Genomic DNA, 23444 nt, shown 5'->3' with positions numbered 1-23444 from the left:
AAAGCCCAAGAATGCTGGAGTGGGTAGCCAGTCCCTTCTTCAGGGATCTTCCTGACTCAGGAATCTAACCAGGGTGTCCTGCATTGCAGGTGGATTCTTTCCCGGCTAAGCACCAGGGAAGCCAATGTATGTGTCACCAATGTCATGATACAGGAATGATGCTTTCTGAGACTTGTATGCCTGATCCTTAAGAAGACTTGCAGCTTTCACTCTTTCAGAAGAGAACCTAGCCACTAGGAGAAGATCCAGACTGCCCAGCTGGAGAAAGAGGCCATGTGGAGGCCAGAGGCTGCCCAGCCAAGATCCCAATGCTCTGACTCAAGAGTGAGGCCAAATGGGACCTTCCAGTCCCAGTAAAGCTGCCTGGGACAGCACCACATGGTGAAGGGGTGGGCCATCCCCACGGAGTTCTGCCACAAATTGCTGACCTGGCTGTGAGCTGGACAATGGCTGTTGTCTTAAAGCACTGAATTTTGTATTTTTTTAAATGCAAGGAGAGTGAATGAAACAGTCATCAACAATGACAACACATTTTTAGGGTAGTTTTAAATGTGATCGGGCTTCCCTGGTGGCTCAGCTGGTAAAGAATCTGCCTGCAATGCAAGAGACCTGGGTTCAATCCCTAGGTTGGGAAGATCCCTTGGAGAGGGGAATGGCAACCCATTCTAGTATTTTTGCCTGGAGAATTCCATGGACGGAGGAACCTGGTGGGCTACAGTCCACGGGGTTGCAAAGAGTTGGACACGACTGAGTGACTTTCACTGCACTTAAATGTGATCATTTAACTTGAATTGTTTTTCTAATGGAAACACAAGTAAGTCATGAAATCTGAACTCCAGCCTAAAGGGATCAGAGGATGAAGACATGAAACAAGGGGAGGTCCAGCAGAGCACTTATCAGAGTGGCACATGGCCAGTATCCCCCCTCCCAAAAAAAACACAAAAACAAACAATATTCAGTCTAAAAAGGGACATAGGATAAAAAAGAATGTTCAGGAAGGGGACATAGGTCAAAATTATTGTTTATATCACCTTCTGCCACTTTCTCCTAACTGGGAATGACTGAAAATATTCTAATTACTTCTAGTAAGATTCAAATCAAATGTCTACTGACCTGGAAAGATTTCTTGCCTGTCTCAGGTCATTTATAGGAAGGCTCTTTTCTTATTAATCAATTACCTTTTATTTCTAGGTCTGTGACTTTTCCTCTATCAACTTCTTTAAAATGTAAGCAGAGGCATGCCAGTTCACAGCCTACAAGGTTTATCTGTTTAGAATAAAGTTAGGAGCCATCTGTTTGAGCATGGAGATTTTTATGGCTTGCCCTCTTTGCCTTGTCCATGCATATTTGCTTCATTCTTCTGGTGGGTTGAGTGTTCATGGAAAGTCAGACAAAACTGACCTTTATAGTTATTAAATAGGTTCATTTTTCTGCATAAATTGAGCATATTTTCATATATGCCCACAGACCATATCTCATGTTCTTTTCATTATTATACATCATCGAGTCATTGAGTTTTAAAATGTTTAATAAATTGAAAATCACTGTGGGATATATCCTATACCTTTACCTGTGGTTCTTTTACAAAGAAGTTCAGAGATGTTCAGACTGATCATGAACATGTGTTTTCTGGTTTTTTTCCCCCTTCCCTCTCTCTTTCTATTTTTAAATCTATTAAAGAGAGAATGAGAGCATTTCGTTGCAGACACACCAGCAGTCTGGATTGTCTTTGCTCTAATATTTGCTCTAGCATCTTTGCTCACTAAAACCAGAATTCGTTCAGTCAAGCAAGGACTTTTTTTTTTTAATGCTTCAACTGAATATTCTGCCAAGTCTTCTCTTTCCCAATAATTAAATATTATTAAAATCATTAATATATTGGTGAGGCCTGTTCTCCTGTAACTTATTTTCCACATCTCCTTAAACCCTACCCTGATAGCTCAGTTGGTAAAGAATCTGCCTGCAACGCACGAGACTCCGTTTGATTCCTGGGTCAGGAAGATCTGCTGGAGGAGGGATAGGCTATCCACTCCAGTATTCTTGGGTGGCTCCAGTACTCTGGAGAATACTGGAGAATACCTGTTGGCTCAGCTGGTAAAGAATCTACCTGCAAGGTGAGAGACCCGGGTTCAATCCCTGGGTTGGGAAGATCCCCTGGAGAAGGGGAAGGCTACCCACTCCATTCTTCTGGCCTGGAGAATTTCATGGACTATAAAGTCTATGGGGTCACAGAGTCAGACACGACTGAGCCACCTTGACTTTAAACCCTACCAGTGACACTGCTACATTACCGAGAAGGCAGCTAAAGGCAGACTATAATTATCACTCAAGAGAAAATGAATGACTGGGTGAAAATCACTTCATGGCGGAGAATTCTGCATGGCTGGAAAAGAAAATAATTTATTCAAGATGCTAAGGCAATGCCACAGACGATACAAAGGTGACACTCTACTCGAAACAGCTCCTCCAATGAGATATTTCATAATTAGGATGGAATTTGCTTGGGCTATGCATGCCTTGAAAATGGACCAGAAAACGCCTCAGTGCATTTTACATCTTGACAGTAATCACTTGCAATATTCAGCAAGGGATGCCCAGGAGAGCCCCAGAGATGTTTGGTGGTGAAGAGTAACACATAATCAGTCTTTGAGAAGACAGTAAAAATCAGTGATCTGTGGTGTCTTACATGCTCAAGTCAATTAAATATGATTAATGGCTACCTGTGGGCGGGCATGGGAGGCCAGAGCCCCCAGGGGAGAGGAGAGTACAGTGGAGGGGGCTTAGCTTCCTCCTTTATATTCTGAGAGGAGCCCCCGATCCAGAAAGACGCTTATGAATGGGCAAGAAAGGAAACATGTCTCCAGAGCAGCAGCAGGAGGGATGCAAGGCCCTCAGGAGCTGACTTCCCTGCTTCCTTCCCCAGGGCTTTCCTGCCCTAGCCATCACCATAGTGAGCCACATCCTGCAGGAGGTGGTGCTCTGCCACGGCCTCTGCACCAGCAGCCTAGCCAGTGGGCCATTCCCTCTGGTCCTGGGGCCACAGGTCCGCTTCATCCAACTTCCTTTCTGAGCCCCATAAGACTCTGCACAGCTCGTGGATAGGACAGACCAGGACCAGACCAGGACCAGACCACGCTGGGAGTATCAGTATGCCCCAGAAGGGTGAAGCGGGAAGAGTCGGTGATATTCTACATGGAAACTGAGCTCAAGGTGTTCTAGGTCAACCAGCTCTGGGTCCCAAGTGTGAGAAGAAGCACACTCACCTGTGTGGGTGGAGGCTGATGCACGAATCCTTGTGGCGAGGCAGGGGGTTGGAGGACTTGCTGGGAGCCAGAGAAGCTCCCTGTGGGAAGCTGCTGACCCGTGGAAGCAATGACATAGCTTGGCTGCTGGGTGGGCTGAGGCAGGAGGGATGGCGGGTAGACGGGACCAGCGGGGGGCTCGGGAGTCTCCCCCGAGGACTGCCGGCTCAGGGTCATCTGGCTGAACTGCGTGGCCACGTCCTCTCTCTGCAAGCCATCAAGAGAAACCCGGACATCAGCAAGGCTGGCTGAGGAATGGGAGGGGCGCACAGAAGCAGATGCAGGACAAGGCTTGTCCTTACCAGAGATGGAGGGGGCACGATTTGGGAAAAAAAAATGAGAGGAATTCTCTGTCCAAAACAAGAGAACATAACAAGGGAAAATAGATTTCAAAAATCTTGAGGATCAGAGATGGTCAATAGGTTGACCTGTATCTCTTTCTTTCAGTGAAAACAAATGATTATTATTTCATTGTGGGCTCAAGATCCTCAGAATAACACTGGGATGAAAAGGACTTGGTGGGCTATCTTAGAGGGTCATCTGGTCTACCAGCAATAGCCCACAGGCTCTGCCTACTGGAGAGAGACAAGAGGGACTTGTACTGCCCTTGGCTGCTGCAAAAATGGAACCAGGACTGGAGTCATCAGCAGGCTGAGTGGAATTCCACTTGTAAAGGAGTATTTATTCACTGCCTGGCCTAAAGTTAAGGGAGAATGCTCACTCTCATTGTCCAAAAGGACTTAGTACATTGAGGGGAAATGAGAGGGCCCTGGAGGACTGGGATACTAGGGGAACACCTGTATCAGGAGCAGCGGGTGATGTCAGTTACCATCTAGATACTGATTTTAAGGTGTTTCCCAACCCTCACACCGAACTCATGTGTCTCTCTCCTCCTGACTTCTAACTCAGAGGACATCCAATTCCTGCTTAGCTTGTACATGCCTTTTTATATTTTTTTGGCTGTGCATCATGGCATATGGGATCTTAGTTCCTCGACCAGGAATGGAAACCCTGACCCCTGCAGGGGAGGCACAGAGGTCTTAACCGCTGGACTACCAGGAAAATTCCCAAGCTGGTAAACTCTTAAAGGGGTATCAGACTGCAGGAGCGTTAAACATGGGACAGATGACAGAAAGGAAAGCATTCTTTCTGGAGAGGAGTGGCAATGTTCTGGAATGAGACATTCACACACCACGTCCCCGCTGACAGTCAGCTCAGGGCCCGCCCCCCAGCATCAGTCCACCCGGCAATAGTAAAACCAGAGAACACGCTCTCCCAGGAGAAACGTCATCCCCACAAGATACAGTACCAGGGGGAACTGCGGCGTTGGCGACACAGGCAGGAGATGCTGGGGAGGAAAAGACACAGCTGGGTATTGCACGGACTGGGAGGAAGCCTGCAGCCCCTGGACAGATTGGAGGAAAGAGAAAGCTGATCAGGTTAACAGGCAAGTGCTGGGGGCTGCAATCACACTGCCTCTGAAGCACACCACTGTTCTGCACAGGCAGTCTTGGTTCAGTGCACTCTGGAGAGGGGGGCCAGCCACTGATGGGAAGCCAGAGCCAGGCAGACTGGCACCAGCCAGCCTTGGGGGAGGCTTGCTGCCCAGATAAGAAATCATGTGTGTGAAACTTCTGAAAAAACTGTAAAGCACTACAAAATTTAAAGAATTTCATTTAGTTTAGTTTTTTTTTTTTTTAAGAAGAATTGTGAGACTTTTCATGTTGTTGGTGGTGGTCAGATTCTCTGGCTCTAAAAATATAGTCTGAAGGCTAAGAGTTGCCAGGGTGAAAAATTTTTGTAAGAAGCAAGAAAAAAGAAAAAAAAAAAATAAAAGAAAACTGAGGTTCACCTTGGCAACTTCCCTGGACACCTCAGGTTTCTGTGGCCATTTCCACGTGTTGCCCTAAAACAGGAGGGCAGCCCTACATCTGTCCAAGGCACAGATGAATGACCAGGCCACCTTGGAATGAGCTGGTTTCTGTTCTTCCCGTTGGTAAGGCATATCATATTGCGTCTTTGCAGACACGCACACTGCTCTGCGTTGGGAATGATGACAACGGGATTGAGTTCCATCCGCAAGTCAGGTTCCTTGACCATGCAAGCAGCATTTGTCATTCCTGTTCCCAAGCGCCACGCCTCAGCATGCAAGTCACTGGATGGGGTGGGTGCTCAGCTCTACCTACACTTACGGATCCAGCTGAAGTCCCATTAGCCTATCAGCCAGGGTTCTCGGTGGCCAGCTTTTATGATGGAGTTGAGTGGACAGGGGTGGTACCCATGGGAAATAGCCCCCTTCCTGACACTTTGCATCTCCGAGGTTGGAGTGACCTCCGTCGCTGCACACCTCCCCTCCCAGTCTTCCCACCAGCTCTTACCTGAGTGACCAGGGGACTGGCCATTTGTGGCTGGGCTGGCTGGACCTGCTGTTGGGGCTGCGGGGAGGGCTGCTGTTGGGGCTGCGGCTGGGCCTGCCCCACCATCGCACTACGCAGGGGCTGCTGACTGGCTGGGGGGTTGTAGATGGCGGGGGTCCCATCAGGATTCACAAGGGCTGGCCTGCAATGGGACCATACCTTGGTCAAGGGAAACTTCTCAAGCCCTCTTTGGACACAAAGAACCCCGCTGAGAGATGCTCAAAATGGAACCTGAAGACAAGGGCCAGTGGCACCCTGGGACACCAGAACCTTCACCAGGGCAAAGACTTGACTGTTTAAGACTCATCTGGTTGAGCGAAATAACAGTATAATAAGCCCAGAGCAATTTGAGATACTGCAAATAAAGCCACCGCCTTCAGGGCGATTCGCCAAAGCTAAAAATACCTGTGCGTAGTGGCACCCGGAGAAGGAGGTCCGTTCTCCTGTACCTCGCAGCCTCCAGCCAGATAACTTACACTGAGATAAGGGCTGTTTTGCACTGACAGCTCTGCGGTATTCAGCGACTCATTATTTACCAGTACGTTTGCTTTGCTTCCACTGGGCTGGTCACCAACTCAGAATCATTATCTGTTCCACAAATATAGGTACAACTGGAACATACTGCATGCATTCATTCACTTCTCTAAGTGGACAGCAGCCGGGGAGGGGACTGAGATTTTGAAGGTGGTGCATAATAAACTCAGCACAGAACCATCTGATCACGGGGAAGCAAATACACATTGTCTTGTCCTGTGAAATACTGGTGTGGTTCACTATTATTGTTCCTGCCATTTGAAGAGTATTTTATAGTTTACAAAATAGTATCACTGGGACCTCATTGGGCCTCCGAGGAAGAAAGGTGTCATTGTGTTTTGTTTCTGAAGAGGAAAGATAGGAAGGTTACAGGAATAAGGGGCTGAAAAGAGAAGGGTAAGGAGAAGCAAATGAAAAAGAGGGGATAAGAGGGAAAGGGAGGTAAGAGAGAGAAGAAATGGGTTTCCAATATGACAGGTGCAGCAACAAGCACCTTACACCCAGGGTCTTCTCTTCCAGGAACCCCACAGATGTGCAATCTCATTCCACTTTATTATTTTTTATTCATTTGGCTGTGCCACGTGGCTTGTGGGATCTTAGTTCCCTGACCAGGGATTGAACCTGTGCCCCTGCAGTGGACGTGTGGAGTTCTAACAACTTAACCCCCAGCGAAGTCCCTCATTGCATTTTCACAGACAAGATAATCAGGGTTTGGAGGGCCCAAGCAACTTGTTCAGAAATAAATGAAGTAGTAAGTGAGACACTTAGGAAATGATTCTGGTCCATTCACCTCCCATCACACCAAACAACTTTGGTGAATTACCCAAGTTTGCATGATGAATACATGGGAAAATGAATGAGGTTCCATGAAAAAAAAAAATCCAGCCATAACTGAAAACTGTTCATTAACACATGAGAAGTTAGGAGAGGTATGGGTCATGTTCCAAGGTGGAATCACCCTCAGAACTGGTAGATAAAGAAGACCCAGAATATGGGTGAACAGATGGGCAGAGTGCCTACAGGTAAAGAGCAACGGACTTAATTTCAAGTCATTTAGGAACTGACATAGGACTTCCCTGGCTGCCCAATGGTTAGGACTCTGTGCTTCCACTGCAGAGCACACAGGTTCAGGTTTGACCCCAGGTCGGGCAACTAAGATTCCAAATGCCGCATGATGTAGCCAAAAAAAACACACCTTCCTTTAAATACTGATGAACCTATTTGCAGGGCGGGAATAGAGATGCAGATGTAGAGACCAGACGTACGGACACAGCAGGGAAAGGACAGGGTGGGATGAACTGACAGAGGACCACTGAAACACGTGCGCTACCATGTGTAGAACAGATGGCTAGTGGGAAGCTGCCGTATGACACGGAGCTCAAGCTCGTGCTCTGTGATGACCTAGAGGGCAGCGTGGGCGTGGTGGGAGGGAGGCTGAACAAAGGGGGAAGTATATGTATATTTATGGCTGATTCACGTTGTTATACGGCAGAAACCTGCACAACGTTGTAAAGCAACGATCCTCCAATTAAAAATAAACTTTAAAAAGTGAACAAATAAACACGGATGGCTCTGGAAAAAAAACACCTGCCTTTAAAAAGAAAATTAGGAACTGACACAAAAGCTTTAGCATTTCCCAAATTTTCAGCACTCCCCCCAATGTGTGTGTGTGTGTGTGTGTGTGTGTGTGTGTGTGTGTATCCAACAATTAACTTTATATGCTGCATATTTATGAACATACCTGCCAGAATCACAGAAGTTCTAACAACAGTTTCATAACCAATCACAACATGCTGTGATAGAAAAGCAAATGTGCTAGAATTTTAGTCACAGAACAATGACTAAATTTAGAGGGTTTTTAAAAAGTGTTCTCCATAAGCACTTGTTTCTCTATCATTGTTATTTAATTTTAGCTATGTTTTATTGTCTTATTGTTCTTTTTCCCAAAATAACTCTTCTGAATTAAAAAAAAAAAAAAATCCGCAACCCATTTTTTCTTGCAAAACCCAACAATTCAAGAAAGAATTCAAAACAGCTCAATTTACAAAAATCTACTGGCCCATTTGGGGTTCTAATCCTTTGTTCTCTCCTATTTTGTATCTTAATAGGTAAGAGGAAAATTTTAGGTTCTTAACATTAAAAAAAAATTGCAACTACATATGAAATCATTTTCAAATCAGCCTTACTCTATGCTCACACACACACATAAACACAAACATGCAAAGATGTAAAACAAAAAGAAAATGATCTTTACTATTTCTATGCCTTTTTCTTAAATTGGATTTTTTTTTAAAAAAACTGCTAGTTGTGGATTTTTGGTCACACCACGTGGCATGTGGGATGTTAGTTTCCTGACCAGGGATCGAACCCATGCCCCCTTCATTGGAAACGTAGAGTCTTAATTATTGGGCCAGAGAAGTCCCACTATTTCTGAGACTTTTGATTTACCCCAGTGAGAACAAAGGAAGTGTGAAAAATTGACCATACTTAGGGAGAAGGAAATGGCAACCCACTCCAGTGTTCTTGCCTGGAGAATCCCAGGGATGGCGGAGCCTGGTGGGCTGGCGTCTATGGGGTCGCACAGAGTCGGACACGACTGAAGCGACTTAGCAGCAGCAGCAGGGTGTAATATAACTGTAAAGTATAATGTTATTGTGCTGGGGACCAGAAGAAAGAAGTATCTCTAAACAACGACATGTGAAAATTTCTAGGGCTTCCCTGGTGGCTGGGATGGTAAAAAATCTACCTGCAATGCAGGACACCAGGTAATTTCTGGGTTGGGACAGTCCCTTGGAGAAGGGAATGGCAACCCACCCCAGGATTCGTACCTAGAGAATCCCATAGACAGAGAAGCCTGGCGTGCTACAGTCCGTGGGAAGTACTAAGAATTCACTTGGGTAGAGAGAGGGGCAGGCTCTTCTGGAAAGAGAACGTGGTATAAAAGGTTGGTTTTTATGCTCACCAAGGAACAATGGAGAGAACCGAGGAAAATGAAAAGAGTCAGGACAGATGCCAGGGGAGAGACCAAAAACAATTTCCTATGAGGGCCAGGAGGTGACTCTTGGTTTCCAAGTCAGGCTCTGACGGCCTCCCCGTTTTCTACCTATTCACCAATCCAGATGTAATTACGACTAAGTACAGACAACTCCTTTGAATGACAGCAGCTGAAAACCAGAGGAGAAAGGCTCACGAGCTTGAGGACTATTCCACTTAGCAGAGATTTTCATGTCAGAATTGCAGAAGCGTGCCCAGCAGGCCTGGCACGGGTATTGGCAGGGAAAGAGGGCGTAGTGACAGCAGTAAGCCTGGGCTGTGAGCTGAGCCAGGGCAGAGAGAAGGTTTGATTGCAGAGCATCCACCGCTCTCAGATACATGACTTGAGGTGAAAAACGACTCCGCTCTTCACATCAACATGTGTAATGTGCAGCCGACATTATGTTACTAATAGATAATAACTGAGCCCCTGCATGGGACTGAGGCTCTGTTATCCAGGGATGCAAAACAAAAACGAAAAACTCAGTAGGACCTCTCCTCAGAAAGGCTTACACATGGGCTGGTAACAAGGAAATGAATCCAGGGGCAGTTCACACTAAAAAGAAAGTAATTATATGCTCTTGGTTTCCCATACTAAAGCATGGCTACTATGTACCTGGCAGAAGGGTATTTATTTAAAAAGACACGGAGGGTATGATGGGAAAAATATTTTCCTTCCTAGTTCTTAAAAAGTGAGCCGTCAAACGATAAAGAAGCTGATGGTTATGGATAAGCAAAGATTACTTCAGGTCTTGCAAAGACATGCTTTTAGACAGCACACAAAATATTCATGGCGCATTCAAGCACAAGGCAGGAGCAGTTCAGATAAATTGGTTCTAGACGTCCTGTGAAAAACAAAAAGCAGAGCATTATGGAAGCCCACGAGGAGCATTCGGAACAAACCAGCCCTCAAAGGCAGCTCAAAGTCAAAGTCCTTGCAGATGGGATATTCTTGCGTCTCACGCTCCTGAACTTTAGCCAGACGAAAGCAGAGCAGAATGGCAAAACAGCATACACAGACACTAACAAGGGCACAAGGGATGCCAATGCCTGTTGACATCTCTGAATAGCACCACGTTGACAGAAAACTGCCAAAGATGAGCCTTCGGCTAGAAATTTCCCAAAGGACACTGAGTCCAAGACAGCTGGAGGAAGGCGCATCTCAAGAGTCAAACCCAGGCTTGCCTGGCAAGGATGAAGGCATGGTCCAGAGATAACTCTCGAGCAAAGAGCCTCTGATTCCTTCATCCAGATGCCCACAAGCAAAGAAACAACAGTTAACGCAGGTCCAGAGTTAGAAATGGACCAAGTGGGAGCTGAGTCTAAAGCCAGACAAAGTAAAAAAATCCTGGTTGTATCTGGGGAACTGCAAGAATGTATATGGATGGGTTGGTTTCAGTTGCCAAATACTGAGTGTCAAGTAAAAGCCCGGTCCGTTGTGCCGACAAAGGAAGTCTCATTTTTGTTTCAGTTAGCAGACAAATGATGGACAGGCACCTTAGAATTTCAAATCATTGCTTGTCTTATTCCTGCTTAAGACAGATATTTTATCCATCATCATTTTATACATGAGGCACATTTTCAGATATATGACACTGGATGAAAAACTGTTCTACTCTCCACATCAGCATGGATGATGAATAGTAGACACTGTTTCAAAAATATGTAATTGTTGAGGACCTATGTCTGAGCACAGTGCCTCAGGCTACTTCATCATCCACTCCAGGGAAGCAAAAAATATAACCAAGTGTGGCTCCTCCCCACAAGCTCAGGAATGTGCTGGTAACTGAGAAATGGACCCTGAAGCAATTCACACAAGAAGCGAAGGAGTCACAGGCTCTGGGTTGCTAATACCAAAGCGTTCCTATCACGTATTAGCAGATAGGTAGTTAGGAAAGGGTTAAGAAAGGGTAAGAGGTGTGGATTCTAAGAGGGGGCAGCAATGCCAGAGAAAGATGAATTTCAGCCCAAAGGAGGCAACTTTCCAGTTTTAATAGTAGCATCATGTAAGAGATTAGATAGGGACTTCCCTGACAGTCCAGGGATTAAGATGTTACCTTCTAGTGCAGGGACTGTGGGTTCAGTCCCTGACTGGGGAGCTCAGATCCCACATGCCTCACAGAAACAATATTGTAACATTCAATAAAGACTTTAAAAGTGATCTGTATCACAGAAAAATATTAAAAAAGGAGAGATTAATAGCCTGAGACAGACTCACATATAACATACTAGAAATACACATATACACACATAAATATGATATATGACACATATATATCTATATATGTACACATTTCCCCCCCCTTTTCTGGCTGTATCACGTAGCTTGCAGGATCTTAGTTTCCTGGCCAGGTATGCAATGTGGGGCCATGGCAGTGAAAGCACCAAGTCCCAACCACTAGACCAGGAGGGGATTTTGTGCATATTTTTAATTGATAAATATAAACACATTCTGGCAAAAAAGAAACATCACAACTTACCTTACATCTCACCACTCATCATGGCAAGAATAATTTAGTACTATTTTCCTTCTGGTCTAGGGAGAGTGTCGTGAATGGAGACTCTGTTCAACAGTGTTATTAGACCCTTTTCTAATGAGTTAGGACTCATTTGCAAAGGAGATATTTCAATAACAGCTCTAAATTACTCATGCCAATGTATAAAAATTGGGACTTGGCACCAGGAAGCACTTTCTTCCCTTTTCTATAAACAAGATTACGGATGATAATATACACATACACACGCACATCCATTCTATCATTACAAATCATTGTCCCCTATAAAAATACTCTGTTGAGCTTTTTGGAAACACTCTGCAATTCTGGTTAAAACATACCACTCACAACCACGCTTAGTGGAGACTCTTGTTTACAAACCCTCCCTATCTCAATTAAAAGTGAAAGAATTTAAGCTGACGGCATCGGATCACACTTTGATCTGTGCCCATAGTAATGGATATGACCTTGGTTTTCTTTTCATTTCCTTTATAGTGCTTACAATGATCCAGATAAAATACAAGCCATCTAATATCCTCCTTACAAGTATCTAATCTGAAAGCTTTCAAATGGTTTTCAATAAAAAGATTACGCCTTCTTTCCCCTCAAGCTTATGGCATTTTCAAAATGTCTCAGTCACACACCGTGCCTTGAGAATGTGCCATATGCTTTCATGAAAATGTCGCAATTATTCAAGTAAGTATTTTACTATCGTGCTCACGCATCTTTGAATTTCCTAATTACTAGACATGTGAAAACATGGAGTCACAGCACTTTTATGAGACTCTTAACCAGCACTGCATTTAAAAATTTAGTTCATCAAAGAAATACTCTGGAATAATCTAAACCAAACCACAGATATGTATTGAGAAAATTCAAAAGATTTTTCCATCTCTTTCAAAGGTTTCTAGAGAAATGACTTACTGATGTCAAGCCTTCCAACCAAAGGTTTCCCAGCCCTGGCACTACTGACATCTTGGGGCTGGATAATCTTCTGGTGTCAGGGGCTGTCCTGTGCATTTTCAGATGTGCAGTAGCATCTCTGGGAGAAGGCAATGGCACCCCTCTCCAGTATTCTTGCCTGGAGAATCCCATGGATGGAGGAGCCTGGTGGGCTACAGTACACAGGGTTGCTAAGAGTTGAACACAACTGAGTGACTTCCCTTTCACTTTTCACTTTCATGCATTGGAGAAGGAAATGGCAACCCACTCCAGTGCTCTTGCCTGGAGAATCCCAGGGATGGGGGAGCTTGGTGGGCTGCCGTCTATGGGGTCACACAGAGTTGGACATGACTGAAGCGACTTAGCAGCAGCAGCAGCAGTAGCATCTCTGGTCTCTCTCCTTAGATGCCAGTAGGAGCCCCTCCTCTCCAGGTCATGGTAATCAAAATATCTGCAGATATTGCCAAACGGCCTTGGATGCATGGGAAAATTGCCCCAGGTTGAGAAGTATCCCTCACAGAGCAGGCATTCATTAGTCTATCTGCCCAGGGCTCTGGGTCCTCTGAAGTTATTGTGCAAGTTAACTGACCACTAGAGAAATTAAATAAGTACAAAGCAATTTAAGATGTACAAACTATTAGGTATAAAACAAAACACAAGGATACACTGCACAACATGGGGAATATAGCCAGTGTTTTACAATAACTATAAATGGAGTATAAACTTTAGACCTTGTAAAGCACTGTATTTTGCACCTGTAACTTACATAATGCTATAGAACTATACTTCGATTTTAAATAAATAAAAAACAAAACCCAACAAAAGCCAACAACAATGCTCATTCATCATGAAAGAAACAGTGGTCATGAAATGAGCAATTTTCCAAATCCCACCAAAACCAGCCTAACCCTAAAATTCCTGAAATACATAAGATCCTGTCCTCTGTATTCTCTCGCCACTGCTGTTCCTTATTTCCCAGTGGGATCTGTGTGGGGTTGTAAGATGAGAAGACAGTTTATGTAGTGAAGAATCTGCTGTGTGTCCAGTTGAGATCTCAAGCTCCTGAAATTATCTTGGATGTGAAAACACTTTGAACGACAACAAGCTAACCATGGATTTAGCCTGAGAAATATCCATTTTCAATGAGTACCTCACAGTTTATCACTCAACAGTTTCTGGTCTTAGCTCCCAGGAATACATGAGGGAGACCACGCCCAGGGAAGAGAGGACAGAGAGAAAAGTATATTTCTAGTATCTGTATTTTGATTTCCACATCAATATTGATATCGTTACCGAGATACAGATTCCAGCTTTCTATAGATCTGCTCTTCCTAAAACAAGAACCTCCACCACCATTTAGGCCCCAGGAATTCTCAGACCACTGGCTAGCAAATTCAAAAGCTCAGACACAAGAACAGACCTTTGATCTTGTGTCTCAGTCAAAGAGAGGTGATGAACCAACCTGTGTGTGGATTAAGCAGGATGCTTCCGGGCGGGATGCCTGTGGCAGCTTCGAGTGGAAGGAGGATGTAGCTGGTGCTGCTGGGAGCAACCTGGCTCCCCATCCCATTCTCTGGGTAGGTCACACAGCCAGGAGAAGTGGCTGCCACACCCGAGACCAGCGGAGTGCTCTGGAGAGGCGGATATGTGCGTGACAGCGATCCTGAGGAGCCTGCACTGCTGGAGGACTCGGAACCTACCAGAGAGACATAGATCAATGAGTCATCCCACATGGAGAAGGGGAGAGAAACCACTGCTTACTGGAAACAGTCCATCACTAAAGAATCAGGTGACTGCTGCAGGATGAGACTAACTAATGCGTCTCCCACATTTTGTTGAAATATTTGTTACATGTTTATCAGATGCATCAGACTCCCAGGAAAAGAGAGATGAAGACTGAGAGCTCAGTTCCTGGCACCTCACACACCACTAGGGTGATGAGCTGGTAAACGGTACCATGAAGCGCAGAACTCAGTGCCTGAAAATTCCTGTCTCCTTGAGAAGAGAATGATGTGGAAAGGTCTCCCTGAGCTTGAGTTACGACACTAAAGTGACTGGGGACTTCCCTCGTCCAGGGTTTAAGAATCCACCTTGCAATGCAGGGGACGTGGGTTCCATCCCTGTTGGGGGAATGGAGATCTCACATGATATGCAGCAAATCAGCTCACATACCACTACAAGAGAGCCCACACACTGCAGTGAAAGATCTCTCCTGACTCAAAGAAGATCCCACATGCTGTTAACTAAGATCCGATGAAGCCAAATAAATGTTGTTATTCAGTCACTAAGTCCTGTCTGGTGTCTGACTCTTTGTAACCCCATGGACTACAGCATGCCAGGCTCCTCTGTCCTCCACTGTCTCCCAGACTTTGCTCAAATTCCTGTCCACTGAAGCCAAATAAATAAATACATAAAAGTTAAAAGGACTGCAGTTTAAGGAGGAATCTATGGTCATGTAGATGGTTCTAAAGTACTGGTTCTTCAACATCCATAAAGCTGAATTTTGAAAAGGTCGTAGTCAGAAGTGATCTTTCCCTTCAAATGTGAGTAGAACTGGCTCATTCCTTTTAATTAAGATCCAGAAGTGCTTAAGATCTGCACCAGATCTTGCATATTCACATTATTAATATGATTAAGAGGTAAATCAAAGAGGTCTTGGCCATCATGATAATGACTGATCATTCTTCAGATGACACAAGAGCAGAAGCATGGCGGGGATTTGTGGACTGACAATTTTTCAAATACGCAGGTAACTGGGTCAGTGTGCAGAAGCCACCGAGATGGAATTCAGTGCTAATCATCTCCCTTTCCCTCCAATGTGGACAAGAAAAGCTACATTCCAAGACCATGAGACACCAGCAACCAGAGCCAGGCAGCTCCAGCGCCCTTGACCGTGGTTGTTTTGGGGCCCTGAATATTAAATCAGAGCCTCAGAGAGAAACTGCACCAAGCCAAATTTCTACATCTATGGATTCAAACTAATGGATTGAGTGACATGACAGCTTGTAAGAATAGAGTATAAGAAACTTTAAAAACTATTAGCCTACACTATTGATTTATATTATTAAATATTCATTGTTCTGTGTCACTAAAGGTTAATACATACATAAAGAATATTTAAGATTTCTTTGAAGATTCTAAAATGCGCCCTTAAACTGGAGAACTTTTAAAATAAGTGAGAGGAATATAATGTGATTGCAGAGAAAAGGGACCACTAGAGAGTATGGCGATATTTTTGTTTTTATTTTTGAATACAAGGTGTGAATTTATTTTCAAATTCGAATCAAACATGGTAGAGCGGCTTAAAATCTTAAACTTAAGTTATCTGAATTGAACACATTCAGAATTGGGCAAAAATAGTCATGACTCTGTCGCCGCATTGCTTCTCAGAAAGACCCTTTCTTGTCCCTCAAAGTAGAGCATTATCAATGTTGGAGTGTAATTAAATTATTTTCTCATTGACATCTTAAAGTATATAAAAATAAAAGTCAAGTTATCCTGAATTAGAAGGATAGTGATATTTACTGGGTATGTAGTATGAGTGGATATCTTAGTAAAACCTGTAATTTGAAGGACTATGACTGCACACGCAGGGAAGGAAATGGAAGCACAGAGAAGGCAGCTAACTCAAGCCAACTCACACAGCCAGATAATGACAGAGCTGGGGTGTGATCTGGGCAGACTGATCTGGATTTGACCATGACCCAGTACTGATCGACACCAGGGTTCTCGGTGGGGCTCTTCCATGCTTTTTTGATTATTCAGAATGATCAAGTTTCAGGTGAATTCAAGATGGTCCATCTAACTAATGGTGATATGGTTCTGAATAATATGGGTACAAAGTGGGAGGGATGAATTGGAAGACTCAGACAGACATAAGTGCACTATTGATACTATGTATGAAACAGGTAACTAGTTAAGAATCTACAAGGAACTCTAATCAATGCTCCTCAGTGATCTACATGGGAAGGAAATCCAAAAGAGAGGGGATATATTCTCTTTTCTGTACAGTAGAAATGAACACATGGTAAAATAATATACTCCAATAAAAGTCAGTTTAAAAAGCATATGGGCAGAGAAATAAAGGATCTAAAGGGAAATGTGGGAATGGTAAGAGTAGCTGTGGGAACACATGGCTAACATGCCTGATCCTGAAGTCACTGCTCACTGCAAGCTGTAGTGTGTGTGTGTGTGTGTGGACTTGTGTCTACGATGTGAGGCTACAGTCCAAGTCTGACACTTAAGAGTCCGCCTCCAGGCGTTGAAGGTCACACACAATTGATTCAGCCTGCGTCCGGGCTGATGAGTTAGACAGTGAGAAAAACTGGGGCCCAAGAAAGAATCTAGGACCAGCCTGGGCTGTGTTGGTGCTGGAGACTGATACACATAGACGGATGTGCCTCTATAAAATCCAAAAGATGATTTCACCTTGGCTTTTGGAAGATGGCCATTGATCATTGATTGGCAATATAATTTCCTTCTACTGGCTGAGAAAAAGCAGCAGCTTCAAGAGGAACAATGATGAGACAAGGTAAATATAGGGCCCACAGGTTAAAAGAAAGAGAAGGAAAAGTAAATTCAGCTTTAACTCTCAACACTTGCAAAGATGGAACCAGCGAGATTCTTTGAAGGGATGGCTCAGCCATGATCGTGCAGCCTGGCTGGTGTCTAACCAGCTTTGAACAGCTTCTGAACATCAGTCATCTAGAATCAGGTAAAGCAATATTCTACATATAGCCAGAATTAATGGCAATTCTTGATTAAAAATGGATGCTACCAATGGTGATAAAAGGCACAGGAGTAGAAGTGATCATACTTTTATAAAAAATTAATAGTTGAGAACTTTACTACTTTGGGCATTGAGAGGGGTTTGTGTTTTCTTTTTTCAGGGACTTAGTGATAGCAACAGCAAATATTTAAGCAGCATGTCAGTGTGGCCAAGCACCACATGAATTATCTCATCTACTTTGCACAGCAATGCTGCTTTGCACGTGAGAGCTGATCCTCAGAGATGCTAGGTAAATTTCCCAAGTGCAGTGGAGAAGTCTGAGTTCAAACAGAGGCAACACAATTCCAGGGACCACACTTGAAGCCTACAGGTCACGTGTTTACACTAGGGTCATTCCAGCAAGAACCGGTGGGACCAGGGCCCTCACTAGGCTTGAGTCAAGTTCTAGGAGATACTGCCCAGAAATTCAACACTACTCATAATGGGTTGCTCAGAAGTTGGAAGTTGGACCCAGAGGGGCAGTTGGTGGGAGGTGAGGAGAGAAGATACCAGGGTGACAGTCGTAGGTGAACATTCAAGAGGGAGACACGAAAACGGAAAGATGGAAAGAGACTGGGGAAGAGATAACAAGGCAGACAAAAGGAAACCCAGGGGAGGGCTGGGGCAGAAAGGGAAGGGCTGGGGCAGACGCCCTTGGAGAAGGGAGTGCGCCATTCATTCCCCAGGGAGGGAGTTTTAGCTCTGGCTCTTCCAGAATTCCTTGTATTTTCCTCCAGAAGTGACTTCTTTTTTTTATATCTCAATGTCTTCTTTTGTAAAATACAAGTCACCAGACTAAAGGACGAGTAGAGACGAGGACGATGCCCTTGAAGTTCCCCTCGGTTTAACACACTTTAGACAGATGTCTTCTTAATTGTAGGCCTCCTTCCTCCCTTTCCATAGAGCATCTCTGTTCCTTTAAGATGCAAATCTTCCCCCAGCCTCTTACCAGGTTTTCAATCAGGAAAGGTCTTTCTTAAGGATGTGGGAGCCATGCCTTTGAAGTACAATCCTCAAGAAAAAATGGTGCCTTTCTCTGCTAGTCTCTGCACCAATCAGTAAACACAAGGGGTCTAATTAAATGGACCCATCACTTATGTAAGCTCCTCTAGCATCTTTCTCTAGCGCACTTACAGACTCTCCTGTCTTTGTTTCTGCAGGGCTGAGTTTAGTTTCTCTCTCCTACTCCAAGAGTCTTGACTTCACTGGATTAGTTATGGGTAAAGTCTTTCTTGCCTGTTTAACTCATCAGGGACCATTTTTCTTTTACAGGGACCCTGAACAGAAAAAAGAATTTTTTTTCTTCCTGAATCCAGGAAAATGTCTCCAGAACCAGGGATCAGAGTTCAGTGGAACTCTGAACTAAAACTTCCGAAATAACAAGGGAAAGAATATCCAGGATGCATTAGCAGAGTGATGAACATTAATACAAAGAAAAGGAAGTGATGGAAAGATGACATGTCTTGCATTGGCTCCAGAGATATCCCGGGGCACAGACCAGCAAGATGACAACAACAAGGATACCCTTGCAACCAGAACACAAGATGCCAGGTCATGCCGATTTTGTGAAAACCAAGCAGAAGGCAGCCTTACTATTCCAGAGCAGCTCTTTCTCAAGCTTGGTTTGTAGATAAGCCGTCTGTGCTTGAACAAAGTTCTCCTGTGATCTTGATGCAGCTAAAGTCGAGAAGCCCTGCTCTGACATCAGGAGGGACGAATGGTAGTCAAACAACACGGTGTGGCCAGTGTGGAGAGAAACAGAGGTTACCCACTTATGTCTCAACCCCATGTCCACAGCAGCATTATCTGCAGTAGCCAAGACATGGATGCAGCCTAAATGTCCATCAGTGGATGAATGGGTAAAGAAGATGTGGTTCATTTACAATGGAATATTACTCAGCTACAAAAGAGAAGGAAATAAAGTCATTTTGCAACGACATGGATGGACCTAGTGAAGTAAGCCAGAAAGGCAAGTATCCTATGATATCACTTATACGTGGACTCTTAAACAATGATACAGATGAACTTAATTATAGAACAGAAACAGACTTACAGGCTTTGAAAACAAACTTATGGCCCCCAAAGGCGGAAAAGGGGATGGTGATAAATGAGGAGGCTGGGATTAACAGATGCACACTACTATGTAAAAATAGATAACCGATGAAGACCGACTGTACAGTACAGGGAATTCTACTCAGCACTCTGTAATAATCTATGTGGGAAAAGAGTCTGAAAAAGAAAGGATATGTGTGTATGTATAATTAAACCACTTTAATTAAACACCTGAAACTAACATAACATTTGAAGTAAACTATACCCCAATATAAAATAAAAATCCCCCCAAACAACCAACCAAAAAATAAAAACACACAACATGGTGTGGCCAGCGTGGAAAGAGACAGATGACATGGTATTCTTAATTCTGAACCCCGTTGCCACCACCAAGGGAGAATGGGGCTGCAGCCATTCAAGTCCTCTTCCCCGTGAGGATGTGCTGGAATCGGCTGTCTTCACAGACCATCGCTGGGCCCCTGGTAACTGACCGTGGCCATGAGCAAGGCAGAGGGTACAAGAGGGGAAATGCAGCCAAGATCTCAAGAGGATGTGCTTGCATGTTTTGACTTCAGTAACATGCTTTTCCCAAAATGTAGGAAAATGTGTTTCCCATCTGGAAAGCATCTCATTATTACCTATTTGAAGCTAGAACCTATGTAATTAGAGAAAGAGCAGGAGAACTTAAATGTCTCCAGACTGAGTTTCGAAAAGGTCAAAAGAGCTTGCCATTCCACTGTGAACAATAAAGTAAAAAAACAAAACAAAACACAAAACCAAAACTGGAAACCTGGTACAATTCTGAAGCTCCATGACAGCAAAACTGACAGCTTTGCTTCATAAAACCATCTTGGGAGACTGCAAGTTTGTTTTGACATCCTATCTTGATCTCCTGTAATTTTTTTTTTTTTGCCATTCCTATACCTTGACAGGCTTTCAAATGGAGATGCTTAGATGAAAAGAAAAAAAAAATGTCTGAAGCACTTACAGCTTCTAATCATTCTTCAAAGAACATGGCATTTTAGCATTCTTGAAGTGCTTTAAATGTTTCCAAAGAGCTCTGCTTTGGAGATGACTGGTGGTTGGTGTGTGGAGAAGAACGATTAATTTGAAAATCTTAAGTGCTCTTTGGGTGTGCTGGAATTTTTAAGTGCACCATTTAAGGCACTTGGTTTCTGCGTTTGAAGGAGATTTAAAACTATTTAACCTTTCTTAGTTTACAAGAGCGCAAGTGCACCACGGTGGATTTTCTTGACTCTAGTTGCTGCAGTAGTGGGGTATAAGAGCAATTACAGGAAGAAACCAAGAATTCACCAAATGGTGAATAAAAATGCCAAAAGGCAGTGCAGGCCCACCTGACTCTTTCCAAGAAGCAGGATGTGGGTGTGTGTGTGTGTGTGTGTGTGTGTGTTTGTATATATAAAGTAGTGGCTGAGACTAAATGCTATTAATTTTCTGCCTATATAGGAAAACACAAGATAATTTCTTAGGAAGCACTTGTCAACAACATAATTATGTTAATCCATTAGCATAATGAGCCGAGATTTCACAAAGAGTCTCTGAGCAGTTGTGAGAAGCTTGGTTGAGACTGTATTCACAGCGGAGAATACCATGTTTTTAAACCTCTGGTTGGTGTTGCCCATTCACCATTCCCCTGGGGTCCTGGCCTCCCACTCTCCACACCCAGGCTAGGAATCCGGGAGCCATGTACCCTGACCTCCAGACGTATCACTGGACCACAACTCTCAACCCTAGCTGGGAGTCAGGGCCTCCAAACTTTCAAGGCAAAATCAAAACCAAAGGAAAACAATTCCATGCTAACATCACAAACTTCAAGTTCATGGAGGGCTACTGAACGGTCACTCAGTCAGCTTCCGGGGATTTTTTTCAAGATTTTGATTGTGGCCATTTGAAAATAATTTGAAAATGATGGTGAGGGATACTTGTGAGACAGAAGAGCTAGAAAGGGCAGACCATGAGGGATATTTCGTAGGCTGCTATGAATCCCATGGTGTTATGCAGCCATCAGTGTTAAGTTGTTTCAGGTTAATGGTTCTCCTAGATTTTTCATCATTTTGCATGTCTCAAAGACTGTTCATGCAAACCTGAACCAACTATGTCAGAAGATCACTGTTCACTTGTAAGAAAAAAAAAAAAAAAAAGGAAAAGGTTAAAGAGATACATGTACCTAGCTACTTGGAAATGAAAACTTTCTGAGGCTCTTTTTCCTTAACTGCCAAACATTAAAAAGAAATAATAAAAATAAGCAAGAATTAGTGTTTATTGAAGGCTTATAACTTGCTAGCATGATTGGAATTTCTTTGTGTATATTAATTCTTAGTATTTGCAATAACTTGCAATTAGGTACTATGATTAGACCTATTTCTCAAATGAGGAAACAAATAAGTTCAGTAACTTACCCCGAATCATACTATGTAAAGTGTGAAGTGTTAGTTGCTCAGTCATGTCTGACTCTTTGCAGCCCCATGGACTGTAGCCCACCAGGCTGTCTGTCCATGGGATTTCCCATGCAAGAATCCTGGAGTGGGTTGCCATTTCCTCCTCCAGGGGATCTTTCCAACCCAAGAATGAAATTTGGGACAGATTCTTTACTGCCTGAACCACATACTAAGAGTTTACCAGAGCAAGAACTGAAACAATTAATATTATAATTATCTGACAATGTAGTTTTAAAGAATAAATCATAATATTAAATGTAAAAAAATAGCTAACCTTGGTTAACTACTTGGCTTGTGCAGTTGCCTCAGTAACTGATTTAATATAAATGATCAAATTTAAAATTACAATAGTTCACCAAGGGGAGTGAGAATAACATTCTATTATCACTTACACTTTATAGATACGGAGACTGAAGATAAGAACTGGGTTCAATCATGAACCCCAGGCACACGACTCGTGGGAACAGTATGGTTATTTCAGTGGCAATTCCTGACTTTTTGGTTATCCCAGTGATTAATAACATTCACCTCATCATCATAGGCTCCTCTGGCTCAGACGGTAAAGAATCCACCTGCAATGTGGGAGACCTGGGTTCGATCCCTGGGTTGGGACGATCCCTTGGAGGAGGGCATGGTAACCCACTCCAGTATTCTTGCCTGGAAAATCCCCATGGACAGAGGAGCCTGGAGGGCTACAGTCCATGGGATCACAAAGAGTCGGACATGACTGAGCAACTAAGCACAGCCCAGCACATCATCTTTAGTTCAGGGAACTCAGCGAGTGCGCTGACCACACAGCTGGGATTGAAGTTGGAAACTATCGCGGCACATAAACCCATTCAGTACTAACTACCTGCTTTGGACAGCTTCCCGGTACTTCTGCTACTGGACGTGCTGTCAGCCCTGCTCAGCACCGTGATGCCCCCGAAACTCGCCGTCTTGGTCATGGCCGGCTTGAGATTGCGGTTGGAGCTGTCGGAGTCTGTGCTGCTCCAGGCCCGCTGGTGGTCAGACCACTTGAGTTCATTCTCGGAGCTGCTCTGCCTGCTTCCTGAAGTTCTCCCTGAGCCATCTCGGTTGCCCCTGGAGCATGGCCACCGGAAAGATGCATGGGACAACGTTAGATTCTGTGAGCAGAACGGATACCGAGCTGGGCCTTCCTTGTAAGAATCATCTAGGCAAGACCCTTCTTGTCCACCCTTCCCAGGGCACCGGCTGCCTCACAAGGGACACCATGCACACCTCACTGATGTACACACAGAATGCTCATGTTACACACAGAAAAACCAAACTGAGAAATGTCACAAAATCCCTCTGCCAGTGAAGGAACAACGAGAACAATAGGGTACAAAATATAATTGGTAACTTCTCCCATGCAGAGGAGAGAGGGGGGTACATTCTCTGGACCCAGATCAATAGTGAATAGATGTTTGAGAGCAATT

At 44.1% G+C, this 23444-nt stretch overlaps 1 protein-coding gene across 3 annotated transcripts in view; it reads right to left on the bottom strand.

Annotated features, from left to right (window-relative positions):
• Window positions 1-23444, bottom strand: part of ARPP21 (cAMP regulated phosphoprotein 21) — a 162832-nt gene that overhangs the window by 54203 nt on the left and 85185 nt on the right. For all 3 annotated transcript variants that reach the window (XM_018038254.1, XM_018038253.1, XM_018038255.1), the window contains 5 exons: window positions 22856-23085; window positions 14182-14419; window positions 5681-5861; window positions 4612-4707; window positions 3264-3509 (listed from right to left, as the gene is read on the bottom strand). In XM_018038254.1, the coding sequence (XP_017893743.1) occupies window positions 3264-3509; window positions 4612-4707; window positions 5681-5861; window positions 14182-14419; window positions 22856-23085 (991 nt within the window). The remainder of the gene's footprint in view (window positions 1-3263; window positions 3510-4611; window positions 4708-5680; window positions 5862-14181; window positions 14420-22855; window positions 23086-23444) is intronic.

Source organism: Capra hircus, chromosome 22 (assembly GCF_001704415.2).
Source record: "Capra hircus breed San Clemente chromosome 22, ASM170441v1, whole genome shotgun sequence".
NCBI lineage: Eukaryota > Metazoa > Chordata > Mammalia > Artiodactyla > Bovidae > Capra > Capra hircus.
Note: the sequence above shows the minus strand (reverse complement) of the source record. Positions and strands in the feature narration are given on the sequence as shown.